Source organism: Dendrobium catenatum, unplaced genomic scaffold, assembly GCF_001605985.2.
Source record: "Dendrobium catenatum unplaced genomic scaffold, ASM160598v2 fragScaff_scaffold_1056, whole genome shotgun sequence".
NCBI lineage: Eukaryota > Viridiplantae > Streptophyta > Magnoliopsida > Asparagales > Orchidaceae > Dendrobium > Dendrobium catenatum.
In genome coordinates this window covers 7080834-7100677 of record NW_021319518.1, presented here as the reverse complement: position 1 = coordinate 7100677, position 19844 = coordinate 7080834, and the positions used below count along the sequence as shown (strand labels likewise).

Sequence of the window (19844 nt, the reverse complement as noted above, 5' to 3'; positions counted from 1 at the left end):
GGGGTCAAAGTGGGTCAACCAAAATGCAATTTAATGTTCAATGAGTCATAATTAAGGGTCTGGAAGTGACTAGAGGCTCTGGTGAAGGCTCTAGGGTCAAAATTCACCAAGTGGCAAGTCTAGTGGCATAGGCCGTAAATATTTGAAGGTTTTACAGCCTTTGGATTTTGATTTAGATTCTGGGGTTAGAGACCTCAAAATGAGCTCAAATTTGGAGAGTAGCCTCTAGAGACATGTCCCATCAATATGCAACTGACAGACCTTGAATCAGAGGTCATTTGATAGGGTTTTGAAGTGTTTGAAAATTCACTGGAAAAGGTCTTTAGGACAAGGCTTCTAGACTTTGGATTTGAGTCTGGATTTTGGAATTGATCTGGATTTTGAGTTTTATTGATTAAGTTTGAGTATCCAAATCATCTATAATCATTTGGGTGAATATTAATGACTGGATAGGATCAGAGCTAACTCACAGGTAGGATCAATACCTGAACTGGAGTCTGAGTTCTGAACTGGGTTGGATTTTGGATTTTCATTAAGGCTTGAATTAAATTTAGATATGGATTGGCTTGGGATCAGGATTGATCTGGAATCTGGATGGATCTAGGGTCAGGATTGGCCCGAGTGACCTCATACAAAAATGAGGTCAACAATTGCATATAATAAAATGACTGTACTGATTACACCATAAGCATGAATTTTCCTCCATAGCAAAACCTTAGGCATGATTTCTTATGGGGCTAAAAGCCTAAAATCCAAAAGATTAGATCTATAAGTCTATGCCAAAAATAGTAAAATTTTTGGACTTACAGATTGCATATACCAAAAATAACCTAACAAATATGCCTATGGTCAAAGAAGAAAGTAAGCTATTCTTGATAGAGAACACTTTTTCATATGAAATACTAATATAAGAAAATTATTCCCTTTTGTTTGAATTATAAAGAAGGCTAGTAATTGACTAGATAAATAATAACCTCTTACTCAATGTTCATAAAAAATATATCCCAAATTAATCTTAAAAAATGTAAGTATTCATTATATAAGTTAACAAAAAATATTTAATATTAAATATGTAAACAAATAAAAAATATAGTATGAATGTAGAACGTCCAAAATTGTTTGGCACGGACGCTGTGGTGATGGAGACCACTCGCACGTTTTTGCCTTACCGGCGGGGGAAAGAGCGCATTGCTGCGACCTTCTTCCCTTCCCAAGCTCCTCATGGAAACCCTACCTCCGACTTTGAACCTATTATTCCGGTCATCTCTGGAAAGTGCGCCCTCTTTCCGTTCTCCTCGCGTTTCACTTTTACGGAGATTCTTCATCGGATGCCGCTTCGTTGCGTCCGCTGCCGGAGGATTTTGCGCCGGTAACAGAAGAGAGGAAGGCCCTTCGTTGAAGTTCTCGCCCAGTGCATTTCCAATCTCTGGTCCGTTGCCATGCTGTTAATCTTTAATCATATTTGATTATTTTATTGGCTTATCTGACTTGATTTGTGGTGTTAAATTTAGGAGCTGAGGATTCTTTATTGAGTTTTATCAATGGCAAAATGAAGGCGACCGATGTAGCTCATTCGTAGGTTTTGACCACCTTTCGCTAGCGGATACCTAATTACAGTAACAGTGTTGTGGCTTGAATCGATGCTTTCCCTTTTTTAGTTGAAAATTTCTAAAGATAAATTAAAAGAAAATCATGAAGAAGTAAGACAGATTTTGTGTTTTTCCTCCCGTATATACGGTCTCGTGGATTTCATTATATTGCTTAAGTTATAAGTATAGGAGATGACCTAATTTAAATACTAAGATGTACAATGGTCACAAAATAGTAGAAAATTTTATATTTACACAAGCAATGCTTTATTGAATATGCCTCAAGTCTATGTAGAATCTATATTTTACTTCTTATAAACAGGGAAATAATCTTTTGTAAGGATTGGACTTCACAAAACCTTAAGCATGTTCTAATTGAGCTTTGTAGGACCTTCCACAATTGTGATTTTAATAATTACCTATGATGATTATAGAAATCTATAGGAATTATTTTTAGGTTCTTGCTAGCATTGCATTATAAAAAGCTGATGCATGGATGAGGGTCATCCAATCAAGACATCATAGTCTAAGCCTCTAATGTTAAAGGAGGCGATGGAGATAAGAGCCCTACAAAGTTTTAGGGGTTGTTTGGCGACAGGATTTAACATGATTTATGCAGGATTTGAGCATCATTTATGCTAAACCCTGCCAAACGGGATTTGAGCACCCGGTAAATCTCACAGCTGAATAAATCATCGATTTCCCTCTTTTTGCTATAAATTCCGGATTTACTAAATCTTTGAATTTGACGGATTTATGGGATTTGGCCGAAGAAGCGCACGAAAGGGATAAAGTTTGTTACCTTCACAGAGAACAAGCTCTCGTTGTTACTTCCGATCTAACAAGAATTATGCCGCCGAAATGTCGTGGCTTTCGATCCGACAAGAAGGAAACTTCACCGAAGGAGCTAAATAAGCGACTCGTTGCAACAAATTTGAACATCAATGAAGGAGCCGATGAAGCAACTCTTGCAAAACTCTACTTTACGCGAAGCAACAAAGTCGAATAGCAACGATGAAATAGAGAAGATGAATAGCAAAGCCTGAACGCCTTAGCTTAGGGAAGAAATTATTCTAATTTAACTCAATTAATAAAATTTAAATTATAATAATTAAGTACATTAATTAAATAATTAGTAGCATAATTATGCATAATTTAATAATCTAATTTAGCTTAATTAAATAATTGGTAGTATAATTAGTAATAAAAATTAATATAATTAGCTTAATTATTATAATTTGAAATAGAAAATTTTAATTATATTATTATTAGTGTAAATAATTAACAAGTAGTAGAATAGTTAAGTGCTAATGAGATAATTAATTATATAATTAATAATCAAAATTAACTAAATAACACTTAGTTAATTAATTTAATTATTAGTAAGATTATTATCCAAATAATTAGTTATTTCAAAAAACAATTAACTAATTAAATAAAGAATTATCAATATAATTAGATATAAAATATATCATTATAATATCCACAATAATTAAAATTGAAATTAATAAGTAATCATACTTAACATGTAAATTAAATTTAAAACAAAAGAAATTTAATTTTTAAATGAACTAATCGCCTTAAATCCTGGAGTACATTGCCAAACAATTTCATAGGATTTAACAATATTTGACAACTATGTTGCCAAACAATTTTCACGATTTAACATGCTAAGATGTACTAAATCCGAATTTACAGGATTTAATAAATCCTACTTGTTGCCAAATAACCCCTTAGTTTAGGCATGATAGAATGGGCTAGGCTCCAGCTTAGAGTAAAAGTAAGGATCTCGTGTGACATTTGTATAATTATTGCACTAATAGGTCTCCTCTAAGGCTAAAGTCAAGGAGAGTTGAAAATAGGGAATTTTAATACTATGGATGAGTTATTTACTTTATATTTAGAAAATTAATTTTAATGCATATACATGGCAAGTAAGGAGAGAGGGGAGCTTGCTGGCTTGCAAAATTATTTTCAATATTCAATAACATTTATTAAACTTCACAAGAATCATTCTTTATTAGAGGGGGTTTACAAGCAATGTAACTAAGCAACATCAAAAGTAATTAAAAGAAATCATAATGAAAATCTTCAATTTTAGGCAATTATTTGTGGTAGAGGTTGTCATAATATAGTAGCCTTTATCTTCAACTCAATTAGGAATTATGAGGCGGTTTTGATGACTTGTCTGATAGCAATGACGATGGATTTTTTGTCAGTTTTCTTAACATGAAATACAACACATAATCCTTTATGGTTTGCTGCCAACTTTCCCAGAGTGTAATGAACTCTATTTTTGAGAGTTTGGATGTTGTTAGAGAAAAAATAGAAGGTTTTTGTGTTAGTGTCGAAGTTAGTGAAATTTATTCAATTGGGAAATTTATCCCGCGGAAGAAGAGACAAAATAGAACCAAGTCGAGGTAGAAGAGATGATGAGATTACTATCCCATATAGAGAGAATGAAGGTGAAAAATAACACCATCTATATCATAACAATAGAAGCTTCTCTTTGTAATTTCTTGTGACACTCACGCAACTCTTAGAAGAATATCTTCGAGCATGTAAAACTTTTGAGATATTACATGAAATTTTTGCAGTCTTATTCTGAAGTAAAATTGAAAATAGAAATAAATTAAACAAACATATCAAATGGACTTATTACCTTTTGGGCTCTTTTTTTGTTCATCCATTTATTTATGGCTCATGATTTGAGTGGATCTAGGTTGGGCTTGGGTTTGAATGATTTCAGATCGTTTAGAGTTTGGATTGGATTGACTTAAGATTTTAGTTGATTGAGGTAAATATGGTTTATATTATATAGGAAATGTATGATTAGGTAGTTTTAGAAAAGATTTGGATGTTACCTTTTTGAAAGGTGGAAAAATATAGAAAAATAGAAAGTATATTATGTGAAGTTAAAAGGGAAAAAAATGGAATGAGTTAGGTGGAAAAATATAAATATATTATTTGGAGTTAAAAAGGAAAAAAAAATTATATTATGGAAAATACTGAATCTAAGAAATAGGATATATATCAATTTATATATTTTTTGGTATCAGGATAATTTTGATAAGATTTGATGTAGTAGGTTATAGAAATATTTATAGAGGTGGATTTGGAAAAGATAATGTTGATTCCAATTTAGTAATATTTGTTCTAAGCATTTAAAGTAATAAAATATGATGCAATAAGTCTAAATTTATGAAAAATGTTTGTGTGATGAGTTATGAAAGGATTTAGGAAGATATTGTGTATTGAATATTCCAAGAGAAGGAAGAATATATGGGGATTTTGAAAGAGATTGGTGGAGATTCTTTTCCCAATGGGAGGAGGCGATGGGGATGGATGCTAGGTGTCTAGGATGTTGGATGTCTCTACTTAAGGTTGAAATTTGGATGCAAATTACAGGTGCGAGCAAGTCAATATAATAATTCTATTAGGACAAAAACTATAGCAATAATGCAACAAAAAAACCAAAAGAAGACAATGACAAAAAATAATGGAGTTCAACTCATGTAGTGTATGATTTAAGCAAAAAACATGGCAAATAGAGGGCAACAATAATTAAAATTTTGGATTTATTTTGTGCTTTGCCTTATTTTGGGTTTGGAGTAGGTTTTACGGTTTGGTAATACAAGTTTATGTATGATGATGGGATAAAAGAAGAAGATGCATTTTGGTGGTTGACAACCAATGAATGGAAACTTAAAAGTTATATGATTGCGAGCTCCATGGATGCCTTGATCTTCATGGTAATGTAAATTTTTATCATGGTGATTTCTTAAGATGAAAAATTGATCCTTTAATCACTACGTACTAGAGGAAATGTTTAGTTATGATGTCAATTTGCGTAGATGTGAAAGTGTTGATTCTTGATGGATTTTGGATGGTGAGAAGATGAATCAATTTAAGTGAAAGCCAGAGAAGGAGAGAGATGTTATATGGGAAAGGAGCATTCGACGACTTAAGTAATTGTAACCTATGAAGCTCTCAAGAAAATTTGTGTAATTAACCTTAAAATACTTGACATGCAAATATGAATTGAGGGACGAAAATTGTAATTTGAAAGTTAAACTAGAGGTCGATGATAAGGAGAAAGAAGATTAGGTGGAGAGGATCAAGGAAACTAATTGTAACTCCATCAAGTTTTCCTCTGTTTCCTACATTTGTTGGTGACCTTTTGGAGAAAATCAAGTATTTTGTTATTTTTCTGGATGAATAATCTTAATTTAAATATAAATGGAAGTTTAGGGTAAATTTTTTTCTAAATTGATGCATTTTAATTGAATTGTAGATAATATGAAACAGCTCCTAAATAAGAATTCGTAGGATGTTAATTTCAAATTAAAATAAGAAATTTCTTCTAAGTCACTCTTTTTGCATTTTAAGGGTTTAGACAAGGCCTCTATCTTGTATCTCCCCTTGGCATGTTGCCCAAGGAATTATTGGTCAATTTGACACAATTTATAGGAGAATTTGATAGTCTCTATCCTCTTGGGCAGGTTAAGAGACCCTATTATCTATTGGTTTCTTTGTAGAAGCTATAATATAGTTGTCTTTGTTAATTTTATTGATTTCATAGGCCTTCTATACTTGATTTTAAATTAAATTTTGGTATCACAACACTAGTTCAAACCTATAGGAACATTTTTAATTGTTAAATTAAATATTGGGAATGATACTTTTGGTGATTCTATATTGCCTGGATATACGACAATGAGCCGAGATTGCAAGCAATTGAAAATTATAGTGTTTGCCAGAAGGAACAAATGGCTACATATGCAGCTGGATTTTGAGCTCTTGCTGCTATGGTGGCACCATCAGCATCTGCAAACCAAGGAGAGTGATCTCATAGAAGACAACATTTTGCAAGGGAGAATACCTCAACGAGGAGAGAAGAATAAAAGAATACATAACTAAGAAGAATACCTTCCCTTTAGGGTAGAGGTAAAATTGGATTTTCCGTAAATGGAACAATTGAAGCTGAGGTATGAGACAATTAGTTCAAGTTTCAAGAAAATTCATAGTTTATAATTATCTTGATACGGATACGGAGAAAATTGTGCTTTGCTTGTTTGAAATTTTCCTCTCATGTTTCAGTGCTGTGGAATTCATATTTGTAAAACTATGATCGATCATCTTTAGCATGATTAGAGTTTAGAAGATTATTAAAAGCTCAATTCCATCCGATTGAATACGAAAAAGAAAAAGTGGATCCGATGGTAGAATTTGAAGCAAAGATGGTAGGCCAAATATTTAAGAATACATGAAATTTAGTAGATAGGCAAATGCTTTAGAAATTTCGTTGAGTGAAAAATCCATGTAGTAGGGTTTTATGAAATTCTTCGTACATAATTGAAACTTTTTCCAGTCGTTGATGTCCTTAAAGCTTGCATAAAAGCTATAACACTTGAGGATAGAAACAAGTCTCTGCCTTGGACAGAAATCCTTGCTTACAATTATGAAGAAAAAAGAGAAGACATGAGGTTGATCTACAAACAAGCATGACACTAGACCACCATGATGCTAGTGTAAAAAGCCAAGGCATAAGAATTGAAGAATATAAAAAGGAATGAAGAAGAAGACCTTCTTTTCAAAGCAAAAGCAAAGGCAAAGTTGAAATTGCCTTTTTTGTTGGAACAATCAAAGCCGAGATAATAGATAATTGAACCAAGCTCCTAGAAACATATTTCATAGTTTATGATTATTCTGAGAAGAAGAAAATTGCATTTGCTTGTTTGAAGCTATCCGCACGCTATATTGTGGTGGAATTCACCATCTAAAATTAATGATAGGTCAAACCTTGGACAAAAATCTCCGCGTACAATTTTAGAGTTTAAAATATTGTTGAAAGTGCATTGAATACAAAATAAAATTGATTCAATGGGTGAATTTTAAGTAAGATAGTGGGCAAAACGTGCAAGTGTACTAGACATAATTTAGAAGATTGTCAAATGCTTCAACAAATTTCTTGAATGAAAAATTCATATTCATGAAATTTGTAGCATTATTTAATGAAAGCATTCGCATAGAATGGAAGCATTTTATAGTTGTTGATGTCCTTAAAGCTAGTGCAAAAGTTAAAAACTTAAGGACAAAAACATGTCTCTTTCCTTGTGGCTTTATCTTCTTTACACCCTTCTTAAGCCAATAAGATACCTTGAAACTAAAATACTATACTTGAGAAGAGCATGAAGGTAGGAAAATTGAAAACCAATGTAAGGGAAAGCTAGACCTAGAGTGAAGTTTCTAGTTACCTTTGAAATCGGGTCCTTACCCATTTGATCAGTCCAATGTAAAAAAAAATTATTATTCTAGACCTTTATAGTAAATAAGTTTTAGGGTGATATACTTTCAGTTGAATGTTATACCAGACTCCACTCAATCAACTGGATGAATGATGGATGAAGTTGTTGTTGACGTCCTTTCTGCCACATGTTTTGTGATGAGTGCAATTTCTTGGGTTTTTTTTTTCTTCCGAGGAATGGACTATAAGGGGATTAACTTTTCTATATAGGTAAACACTCTTCTCCCTACTCGTATCCCAAGAAGATAGGAAGACCTTAGGCTTAGCCTTTGAAAATGAAAATAGGTGCGAAGTAATTCTCCTGTTCTTGTGATATATTGATCTCGCTCCTAACTTCTAAAGAAATAGCGTGAGTAAACTGTTGCTCAATTTCATTTATCAGTGCTTAGCTACAATGTATAAGCTTCACCATATTCTTACATGAGAACCTGGTCTGTTTGTAACTCAACATCATAGGAATTGAGATTCCGAGGGTCTTTAATTGGGATTTTGCTCCTTACCATTTAAAGAAGATGGTCCTAATTTTGCTCGAGCTTATTCTTGGTTTTCCATTTTTGGCTACAAGAGATGAACACATTTTCTAAAAAGAGTTTCTAATTGGATTCTACCCTTCAAGATTTACTGCATCTAGGCACTCATGTCAACAATATTCTAGCTCAAAAGAGTGCTTTAAAAAGAAGGGATTAAGCATTAGAATAAGAGATATGCACTTCCATACTGGCTTCAGTTTGGGTAGTAGTCCTTTTTCTTTATGAAAAAAAGGCTAGTCTCTTAGATTATTTTAAAATCAAATTATTGCCTTCTTTTTTAATATTAAGGTTTAAGGTGTGTAATCGTTGTATGAATCGCATGGTAGTTTTATTATGCCATTCTTGTTACTTACCCCTCTTTCTTACTTCAAGGTATAGTAATTAAAGGGATGCTCAGATGAAACTTTTGAGAATAGTTCCACCCTATGGAAAAGCCTATTGGTCAAATTAGGTAGGCCTTTTCTTAATTGAAAAAAAAAGGTAGGCCTTTTCTTTTAGCTCAAACTTGATTAAATGCTTTAGATTTTTGGTTGTAAAGGCTGGGCAAGGGTTTGCCATCTTTTCTCGTTATTAATTTATTTTTACTTGCGACATAAATAATATATATTTCATTCTTGTTTCAATCGGAGAAATTTTTGCAACATTTTTTTTCCTTTACAATGTAACTTTTTATTTGTAATACTTAGTGCCTTGCTTCTTTCTTACTAATGAAGAAATTAAATTAATGAGCGGCATTCTTAGCTGCAATAATCTTATTTGCATCATTCTACGTGAACGAGTTTAAGAATGAAGAGTGGTGGATATTTAGACATAATCATATGAATATTAATCTTCAATCAATAGGCATATTTCACCACTATCCTTTTTGGATAAAAAAATAGAATACGACTTTGCATGAAATCCCATCTTGAACAAACCATCAAAATTGCATCTTTCTATTCTTATTCGTAAGTTCAATACTTTATGATCCCCAAACCAATCATTTTATGGATGAACTTGGTTTTTAGAGCATTGTGAGACCTAAACATATTTATTTCTTCGTTTCAGTCATTTTCATTGTTTAGAAACCTATATTGCAATATGATGGGGACATCAGATCATCTTGGAGAGTTTATCAGAGACGCGGCCGACGATCTACAGCCACGATCGAGTCTTTATATTTTTGAGTCGTTGATGTATTTTATTTTCATGTAGCTTGTTATTTGCTTATGTGGCATTTAGAGTCGTTGTATTTTTATTTAGTTGCTTATGTGTTTTATTTCCCGTAGTACCCCTCTCATAGGAGTTATCGTATGTAAGCCCAAAGGGCGTTTGTGTCTTTTGTTTCGAGTCATGTTGTAGGAGGCTATTTAAAGCCCCATTTTTATTCTATCAAGGTTGATGAATGAATGATTATTAAGAATTTTCCTGCACTTGTGTTTGAGAGCCTTTGAGAGTTCTTGGAGAGCTTTGGAGAGATCCCTTGGAGAGGGAGATTAGCGCATCACCCACCAACCTTGGAGACGGCCGGGTTCGTGGTTATTTTTTTTATTTTCTTTTCTTTATCTTGTCATCCCCTCATCCACGGGGGCGTCTTAGTAGTCCTTTTCTTTTCGGACTTGCCTTGGCTTACAGACTCTAGGACAATCCTCGGTACTAGGTAATTGATTCGTACCAAAGATGAAGATGTGAGAGGTAATCAGTTGGGCTGTCAGTGATTCTTCTTCCCTTACCTAAGGAAATATCCTTGACTTTACGACTATTATTACCTAGCTAGATTTCTCTCTACCCCCTTATCTTTATTATCTATTATATTTTTTCTTTCTTTTTCAATTTGAGGTGTAGAAGACATCTGTTCTATCCATTATACAACAAACGCCCTTTATTCCTTTTTTTTTCTTTTTATGAAAAATTGATCAAACAATTTCAGGGACATGAGGTTGAAATTGTATAATATAGGACTCTTTATGGATTATTTGTACATTATTTTCTTAAGTGATATGACTCTTTTAGACAGCTATTTATCATTTTTCTTTGTATATATGTGTTCAAAACAACTATATTTGAAATCATATACGATAAGTGGTCGTTTTCAAATGAATAGCCCATCTACATAGAATCATCCTTCTAAATAATAGCCCTCTCATATAGCAAAAGATTTAGTTTTCTTGAAATAATGTGCAAACATAGAAGTCATTTATATGGAACTACTTTTTTCTTCATTGTTTCCTAAACTCAGGTGAATCTCGACAATTTAACATGAATTTTCTATTCTATTTCCATCAGATAAGTAGCCATTATGAAATTGCTAGGCACATTATTGTTAGGGATAAAGTGTAGTGCTACCACATTTAGGGGATTTTATATTATATAACAATTTAAGGACGTTTTTTTGTGGTTTCTTGTGTTTTGAGTGAAGGTTATTTGGATATTTTTTTGTGGAGTTCTGTCAGCTTATTTGAATGTTTAAATGATGATTTCTTTTTTGTGGTATTAAACCAAAAAATAAATCAGGTCTCAATGTTTATAAATTTTAAACCGCTCTAATGAACTGCTATACTATGATGTTGTAAAGAACTTCAATTATGTCTTGAATTCTTATTTATACTGAAATATAGCTTTTAAATGAGTTTAAATTCAAGCCAAGCTCGAGCCGATTGTAAATTATGTGAGTCGAGTTTGAGCTTGAGTTCGAGCCGAGCTCAAGTTTGTTATTGTTCAAGCTCAATTCAACTTTTTTGCGCCCCTGTACCCACCTAAGAGGATATGGGATGCTTGATTTTTTTTCCTTGGTTAATTGGAAAAACTTACTGCTCTCTAGTATTTGCAAGTGCCTAAATTTGAAACTTTTTTTTTTCATAATAAAGAATCAACATACTAATGAAAAACTTCTTTTGATTAAGAAATCTGATGAGGACATCAACAGGAGATTCTGGAATGTCTATCATCGGAAGCAGCGCAGAGCAACGACCTCGATCAGAAGTCTTCATCTTTGATTTATATTTTGTATTAGTGTTTATTTTATTAGTTGTGACGATTGTACCATTTATCTATTTGTGTTTGAGTTGTAGCCCCAAGGACATTCTTGTCTTTCTTTTCTAATTGTTTTGGAGGCCTATATATAAGGTCCTCATCTTGTATGAGAGGTAATGATGAATGAAATAAAATTTATGTTTTCTCTGTAGAGCTTGTGAGTTATTGAGTAGTGAAGTCCCAAGGTGTGGGCAAAACAATACCCACCAGTCACCAGAAGTGTCCGGAGCTCGTGGTCCGACTCCTCCTCCACTTCACCGCTGGCCTCCCTAATCCTCCTCACCTGTCAGAGGCCCTTCTCCCTCCCTTTTCCACAGCCGCCAAATAGCCCTACTCCACCGGTCACTCTCCCCACCTCCCATTAGACCGTCGGCCTCCCTTCCCTGTCTCCCCCACCGGCCAAGCCCCCTTCCTTCCCAAGCCCACCGTCGGCCACATCACCCTCCCCCTCTTAATGTTGAGTTCAATCTTCATTAAGACATTCCTAATTTAGCCTACATAACTTGGGAAAGATTTCATTCTATTCGAAATTCAAAATTTGAATACTTTTCTAAATTAACCATTTTAAATTAGAAAAGTTTTCAAATTGAATCTAATTTAATTTGAACCTCATTATTTCCTTCCTAATTTTGTTTCATGAATTAGGAATCCTCATTAACTCCCACAAATCCCTCCCAACCCCATGCATGCCGCCGGCCCCTTCATGGGATCTCCCTCCTCCCTCCTAATTAATCTCCCTCCACTTGAATTTGATTTTCAAATTTCAAATTCTTAAATCCATTTCCTATTTTACTAAAATCTGAAACTAATTTCAGATTTTATATTACTTTCCCTCTCCAAACCCAAACCCTAATTCCACCAAAAGCAAGCACCTCTTCCCTTAGTCGCCCCTTCTTCGTTCACACCTCTTGGAAACCTTCTTGCCTCATGAACTACACTCCAAGAAAGAGGAAGTCCTCCCTTCGTCGACAAACCCTTGACTAGTGCATGGCCAATCCGGATCGGGATTGTGGATTCCTCTATGACAATCAAAGTTTAATGGATATTCATCAATCCACCTTCTTCAACCTCAATCCATAAGTGGATAACTCCGTAGAAGATTACATCAATCACTCCGTAGAAGAGCATCTACCATCCGGAAGTCGGCGGAACCATTGGTACCCACCCACATCTTCTCCCTCTTTGACGAACTTTCGTTGGGCTAATACCATAGGTGTCTTCTCAAAGTTGGTGGCACGCTTGGTTTGCTAAGAATCTTTCCCGTTAACCCTTATTAGACGAGCTTGAGTGAGGGAAACTCAAGGTGACTTTTCTATCTGTTAAGTGCGGGATCTGTTGTTACAATATTTAAGTTTATCTTTTTGATTGAGATCATTCTCAAGTGATTGTTATTCTATTTTGTAATTGATTTTCTTTACATTATTGATGGCCTTAAGTCTAAGCATCTAATCTTGTGAAACATTAGTTTATATTGCAAAGCTTAAATCAATTTCTTTATAATCTCTAATGCAATTCTGTTGTTTGTTTCACATCAAAATCTAGAAAAAGTTTTTTTTTTAAAACATGCCGCCAACGTTTACCTAACAGTATACAAAATGGAATATTTTGATTTATCCGTTTGCTTTCTTAAAATAGTGGAATCCTGAAAGTTCAAATTGCCCTCTTGTTTACAAAGAAACTTCCCTCTTAGTTTCTTTGGCATTATCATATAAACTTTATGGCATTGCTCACAATCTTAAATACGATTAATGAGTCTAATCGCTGCAATTGTGTAATATGACTGGAAAACTAAAAGGAAAAGAAATGGGTGAAAGTTGAGGCGCTTAAGAATATGAATCACCTACTGCATGATAAAGTTCAGTTGTTCTGGCCTCGGGTTAAATTAAAACAGGGATTTGAGTTTTAGGTTATAGCATCAAGTTTTGAATGGCCATTTTCTCCTGTATTAGTTTCTTTTTGTTCAACATATTCACTTTATGTATGTTGCCTTACCTTTCAATTGCAGAGAGGCATTCATCGGTCCTCTTTTCAATATTGATTTGTTTAAATTTTGCAGATGTAGAAGTCTTCAAGTGTTATGGAATGCTATCTAAAGTGTTTACTTTTGTTCTTGTCATTGATGTGGTTTCAGAATCTGGAAGATTGTCATTCGAGGAGGAGATACAGTTGTTGATGCCACTTGTGGCAATGGCTATGATACTATTGCATTGCTCAAACTGGTAGCTGATGATTCAAGGAGGGGTTGTGTTCATGGTTTGGATATTCAGAGTTCTGCATTAGAGAATACTTGTTATTTGTTGAGAGAATCTGTTGCTGAGAAACAGGTGCCTAGATATCCAAGAACTTTTTATTATTAGCTGCAAATTATCTCACTTAGATATGAATGTTTCACGACATTCTATTAATCTGCTTTGGCTCAGTTTGAGTGCATTCTGGATGTTCTAAAATCAGTGAACATAGAATCTTACTTTAATCTGTTACTATCATCAGTTTTTACTAATCTCGCTTGCCCAAAGCTACTAATGCAATTTTTCCAAAGCTAATAATCTTATATGATTGTTTTACCATCTTCTGTCAATCTGCTTTGGTTCGGTTTGTGTGCATTGTAGATGTTCTTCAATCAATGAACTCATCTTTAAATCTGTTAATGTTATCAGCTTTTACTAGTTTCACTTGTCCAATGTTACTAATGTAATTTTGTTTGTTTTAGAGGGAATTGGTTAAGCTGCACTTACTATGTCACAGCAGGATGGAGGATATTTTACCAAAAGATGCCGCTGTCAGGTCAGGCACCGTGTCTGTTGAGTAGTGTTTTTTTTTTCACCATCATCATTGTTCTCCACATTATTAAACTGATAGGAAGTACTTGAGTTCGCAAGTAACCCAAAGGGAAAATACTTGAGTTCGCAAGCAAATCTATCAATAATTGGTGAAAACAACGAGAAGTAGGCTGATTCAGTGAGAAATCAGCAAAACGATGCAGGAATTTAGAAGATTGACAAGAAAACATGATGAAAACTTCTTCTATTCAATTCACGAACAAGAATAACAATACAAGATACAAGTTTTTTCGATTCGAGAGGAAGAAACAACTTTCTAAATCTCTAGCCAAACCTAGAGCCCAAAAGAACAAACCCTAGATCTCAAATCTCTTCCAAATTCAAGATGAAAAGTAAACCCTAATCAAAAAGACTAATTAAATCCAAAGGACTTACAAAAAGACTAAACAACGCTTAATTCAAAATTTTCCTCGTAAACAGTGATTCATTCAGCAAGTCGGCCTACTAGAGCATCCGCCCCACGTCCCTTGGTTCTGCCCCCTACTGTAGCAGTGAACCGGTCCAGGTTGGACCGGTTCTGCCGGCCCCTCTGGCCGCCTGGGCCAGCCTAACATAAACTTACCTTAAGGAGTTTTATTTGCTTTGCTTTTTGATCCGCTAAAGTTGCCTCAAGACTAGGGAAAACAGTTGGATTGTTATCAGCGAAATCTACAGCTGAAAATTTGAGCAGAAATTTAACTCCAGAATCAATTTTACGACATTCTTGCCTAATCTTTTCCCTTTCTTCTTCAGGCTCATAGCTTTCAACTTGGGATATCTTCCAGCGGGTGATAAGGCCATTATTACAAAACCACATACGACATTATTTGCATTGCAAGCTGCAAGTAGGATAATAGCTTCTGGTGGACTTATCAGCATTGTGATTTATATTGGTCATCCTGGTGGAAGGTATGTCCTTATTATATCTTCTCTTGAAAAAATTGTTAACCTGATTTACAATTAAGAGCATGAAAAGTTCTTAAAACCAGATTTCCCTTCTCTTAGTAATAAGTACCCATCCTTCTTATCCTTTTCATCAAAGCTTTATCAGAACACTTAGGCTTCATTTGAGACGGCTTTTTTATTGCTTTCTAAAATGGAGTTTTAGTTAAAAAATAAAAAAATTTGTACTAAAACGGAGCAATAAAAAAGCCGTCCCAAACGAACCCTTAGTTGAATCTTAGGATTCATTTGGAACGGCTTTCTTACTGCTTCTTAAAGCTGTAAGAAAGTTTGGGAAAGTTGTCACAAAGGAAGCCTTAGTGAACACCGCCATTGCTTCTCTAATCTACTCTATTCCACCCTTGTGAGCCTACCTGCTAATACATAAATAAACTCTTCTTAATAATGGAATGATTTAAATACTTCTATTTTCTTATTACCGGCAGGGAAGAGCTTGAAGCCGTCCTTTCATTTGCATCCAGCCTAGCTGTTGAAGGCTGGAATTGCTTCAAATTTGAAACTGCAAACAGATCAACTGGACCAGTTCTTGTCTTCATAATCAAGAAATAATAGGTCTGATGTTCAAGTTCATTACTGAAATGTTGTTGGATTGGAGGGCTCGAAGACGCTCAAGACTCTGTGCTACTAGTCTGCTTCAGTGGAACAATTATTACGTCCTCTGATCGGACGTAGAGAGGACGTAGATCTACGTCCGGTCAGAGGCTTATTACTCAATTTTTGCTTGGTATTTGATCGGTATTGATAGGTATTGTTTGATAATATGGAGGAATACTACTCCGGGAAGACCAATACCGAGTTATACCGAGCAGTACCGAGTTATACAAAAAAAATACCCAGTTTTTCTCGGTATTTTTTGGTATAGCTCGGTATTGCTCGTTATAACTCGGTATTTTGTCTTCACCTAATGATATTTTCTCGTTATTATTGGTATTGCTCGGTATTTCTCATTTTGTGCATGCAATCTTAGTGCCGACCGGACGTAGCTCTACGTACGTTCACCGGACCAAATAAAAGTTCGCTTCAGTGAGGTGTTGAAACAGCTTTTTTTATTGTTTTCTATAATACTATTAGATTAAAAAAAAATTGCATTTAAACGTGCTTTAGAAATCGGTGAGAAAACAGTTCCAAACCAAGCCTATGGCTTCGTTTGGGAACGTTCTTACTGCTTAAAGCAGTTTTTAAGCACAAAAAAATTATTTTGTAACCCAAAGCTGTTTTGAGTAGCACTAAAAAAGCCGTTCCAAATGAAACATAAATCTATGGAGAAAACTTCCTTTAGGATTTAAATAAGAAAATTATTATTTTTTTTCGAATCTTATTTCTTAAGCCAAAGCAAGCAAATGAGCTCTTAAATGTATTTAACGTGCAGAAATTAAAAAAATCATCGATTAAATTGATTGATTTTTGTAGATTTTATTTGTTGATCAAGATTCTCATAAGAAAAAATATGCTGGATATTTTGATATAAATTAAATCAGGATAGACTTAAGAAAATATTTTATTAAATTTATTTTTTTAGATTTATAGTAATATTAATTTTAAAATAAATTTAATAATTTAAAATCACCATAATATAATTTATATAATAATATTTGAGCTTACATTGTTTTTCTTTTCAATAAGTATCTGTAAAAATTTGTGAGGATGGGCAGGGAAAGCTGTGGCAAATAATTCAATGACTCTAATGCTGGTCTAAATGCTCATGAAGGCGAGGTGTTGAAGAAGTCAAAATATTCAAAATGTTTCACTTCAAATTTTATTTATAGGGGCATGAAAATCACGGGAAATGATACATCAAGTGAAAATGAATAAAAATACATTGCTTGATGAATTTTAGTACATATTGTCTTGGACGCCTGTTAAACTTTGGCTGGTTTGAGGGGAGATAGCTTTCCTTGGTTTTGATTATTTGCTCATGAGATGAGTTTAGTATTGCTCAGTGTATGAGAGAGTATGTATAAGTGGGTATACTAATGGATGAATTATTCTGTGCGGATGCTGAACGCCGTCAAGTGCCTAATGAAAATGTGCCACATCACTTCATACTCGGTGCCGCGGCTCGGTACTGCTCGGTATTGAGCTCGGTACTAGGTGACGTTGCTGTACCTGATTCGTTTCTGGACGGTAAGTTGTGTCCGGTGTCCGCACAGAATAATCTCTCATACTAATGAGTTCCAAGTGGTGAGATTTATTATTGGTTAGCACCTTAAAATAGCTGGTGACTTGTGCTTAGACTCTAGTTCGCTTGGGAGTGGAAGGCGAGTGGGTGGGCGGCACGATTAGTTGTGAGCCAGTTGAGTACATGCTTTGTTATAGTTGAAGCGACGAGCATGATTGATGGTACTCTGCCTTGGGTGAGGGCGAGCATCCTTTAACAACTAGTCCCCCTTGAGGGAATTTTTATTATGTCCGGATACCTGACGTAGCTCTACATCCGGATGCCAATAAAATGTCGCCACGTGCTCTTACTCTTTATCGTGCGGCCCGGCGACCAGACCAAGACCGTAACCCGGTATTGCTATGTATTAGCTGATTTGTGCAGACCAGAGTATTGTTATGTTTTGCTCGGTATTGCTCGGTAATGAGAAATATCATTGTGTCAAGATCAATAACTAGCAATACTGAGCAATACTCTGATTTTGCTAGGTATTGCTCGGTATTGCTAGTTATTGCCCGGTATTAGTCTTGATAGAGCGGTATTTCTCATTATTGCCAAGCAATACCTAGCAATACCGAGCAATACCTAGCAATACACGAACATAACAATACATGATTCGGGTCCTGGTCGGGTCGTCGGGCCGCACGGTAAAGAGTAAGAACACGTGGTGACATGTTATTGGCGTCCGGATGTAGAGCTATGTCAGGTGTCCGGACCTAATAAAAATTCCCCTTGAGGAGGCGCTTGATAGGTTGCATGAATGGTAAGAAAAATAACATCTTAATTAATCATCATTTTATAATTTACTAATATTATTAACCAAACACCACTTTTTATTAAGTCAAATTAGAAGGGGCCTAAATTAATTTAGTCGTAAAGCTCGTTGCTATCCCCTATCTCTTTGTTGTGCCTATTAAAAATCCTCTTTCTTATTAATAATGTTTTTTTTTTTCAGTTTTAATTATGCAAACTTATAATTAATATCTTAACTAATAAAAAACTAATTTATAAAGATGCTCAAATATAACAATATCTATTTAATTGAATTAAATAATAAAAGATATCAAGCTAATTAAATTAATATTATTTTTGTTCACTAATAATAATTATTTTAATTATATAATTAATATTTATTTATTTAAAATTAATTATATTTATAATTAAAATTATCAAATGAATATGAAACACTCGCTTTTCTCCCTAAGATTCACATCTCTAAATTCTTGAAACTCTGACCACAAAGAAGCAAGGAAGTCAACATAGAAGCAAACTTGAGAAGACTGACTAGTAGAGCAGTGTTAGGGAGAATAGTTTGTGAGAGGCTTGCGGATTTGAATAACTATAAGGCATGTATTTACTAAATCTAAATTTTAGGCATAAATGAAGAAGAAATTGGAGTTAAAATTGTATAGAGTTATTTTGGGACATTTAAGTCAATTAAGATAAAACATCACATATATAAGTTTCAAATTCAAGATCTCTTAGTTAATAGTCAAAACATCCAACCAACAAATCAAGATGAGCTGCGTAAAATTATGTAGAATTTAAAGTCATCTTTTTAAGGAAAAATTTAAGTTAGATGTGACATAAATTATGCTCACATACTACAGTCAAACAGAGCAGAGCAGTCCCTTGAGAGTCCCAAATATTGGAATGTTTTATATTTTTTTAAGCCTAAGATTTTATATTTTTATTTGAAATAAATTTTTATTGCTTTTTAAAATAATTTTTTAGTACAAAGTTTTTGTACTGAAAAAATACTTTAAGAAAAGTAATAAAGCGATATCCAGCCAAACGACCTAAAATGCAAAATCAAATCTCACGATAAATGAAAGTCGCGGTTGACGAAAAATTTCGCCTTTTCATGGTAAATCCCAGATTTTCGAAACCCTCTCGTTCGGCGGATTTAAAAGAAAGGCACGTTGTTCGCCTCATATCCTCTTCCCCGCCTCTTCAGAATAGCCAAACAGTTACACGGGATTTAACATGATTTATCTTGAATATTATTAAACAATTTTCAAGATTTATCCTTCCAAAATTTTTAATTTTTTAAATCCGAATTTAGAATATTTACGAAATCCTATTTAAATTAAATCTTGATTCTACTAAATAGACCCTAAAATTTTCTAGTTAAAATCCTCCCCCGAATTCTACTAGCAAATGTCCCCTCAAATTTCTTACAGTAAAATCTCACTAAAATGCAAATTGAGAAACTTTGTGATAAGTTTCTGTACTTTGGAGATACTGTGGCACGTAATGCCACTCATTTCCTGGAAAGAAATACAAGTAAACCTAAAGCTTATTACGGGGGTGGGTGGGGGGGGGCGCTTTGGACTCCCTTCTCTCCATTCCGTGCAATTCAGTTTTCAATGCTCTCTTATAAAGAGATTACATAATTACAGCAACTCCCTCTCTACGTGGGTTTTTCATAAATATGTATCTCCCTGGAAACCCCCCAATGTGAAG

The 19844-nt window shown here is 34.2% G+C and overlaps 1 protein-coding gene across 4 annotated transcripts; it reads left to right on the top strand.

Moving 5' to 3' along the window:
- Positions 1–1117: 1117 nt before the first annotated feature.
- On the top strand, positions 1118–16022 carry LOC110103402 (putative rRNA methylase YtqB). Of its 4 annotated transcripts, none has more exons than XM_028698179.1 (6): positions 1118–1369; positions 1512–1575; positions 13570–13762; positions 14149–14222; positions 15011–15166; positions 15646–16021. In XM_028698179.1, the coding sequence occupies exons 1-6, from the start codon at positions 1222–1224 to the stop codon at positions 15767–15769; spliced, it is 759 nt and encodes a 252-aa protein (XP_028554012.1). In that variant the 5' UTR covers positions 1118–1221; the 3' UTR covers positions 15770–16021. The 4 variants fall into 4 exon arrangements, with proteins under 4 accessions (XP_028554012.1, XP_028554010.1, XP_020687763.1 ...); XM_028698177.1 differs by having other exon boundaries at positions 1118–1411; positions 15646–16020; XM_020832104.2 differs by having other exon boundaries at positions 1118–1429; positions 15646–16019.
- The last annotated feature ends 3822 nt before the right edge of the window (positions 16023–19844 follow it).

Excerpts from the sequence above, each read along its gene's own strand:
- LOC110103402 (XM_020832104.2), top strand. The coding sequence starts at position 1,222 with ATGGAAACCCTACCTCCGACTTTGAACCTATTATTCCGGTCATCTCTG. Across the intron at positions 13,763-14,148 it reads AATCTGTTGCTGAGAAACAG|AGGGAATTGGTTAAGCTGCA; the intron begins GTGCCTAGATAT and ends TGTTTGTTTTAG. Across the intron at positions 15,167-15,645 it reads ATTGGTCATCCTGGTGGAAG|GGAAGAGCTTGAAGCCGTCC; the intron begins GTATGTCCTTAT and ends TATTACCGGCAG.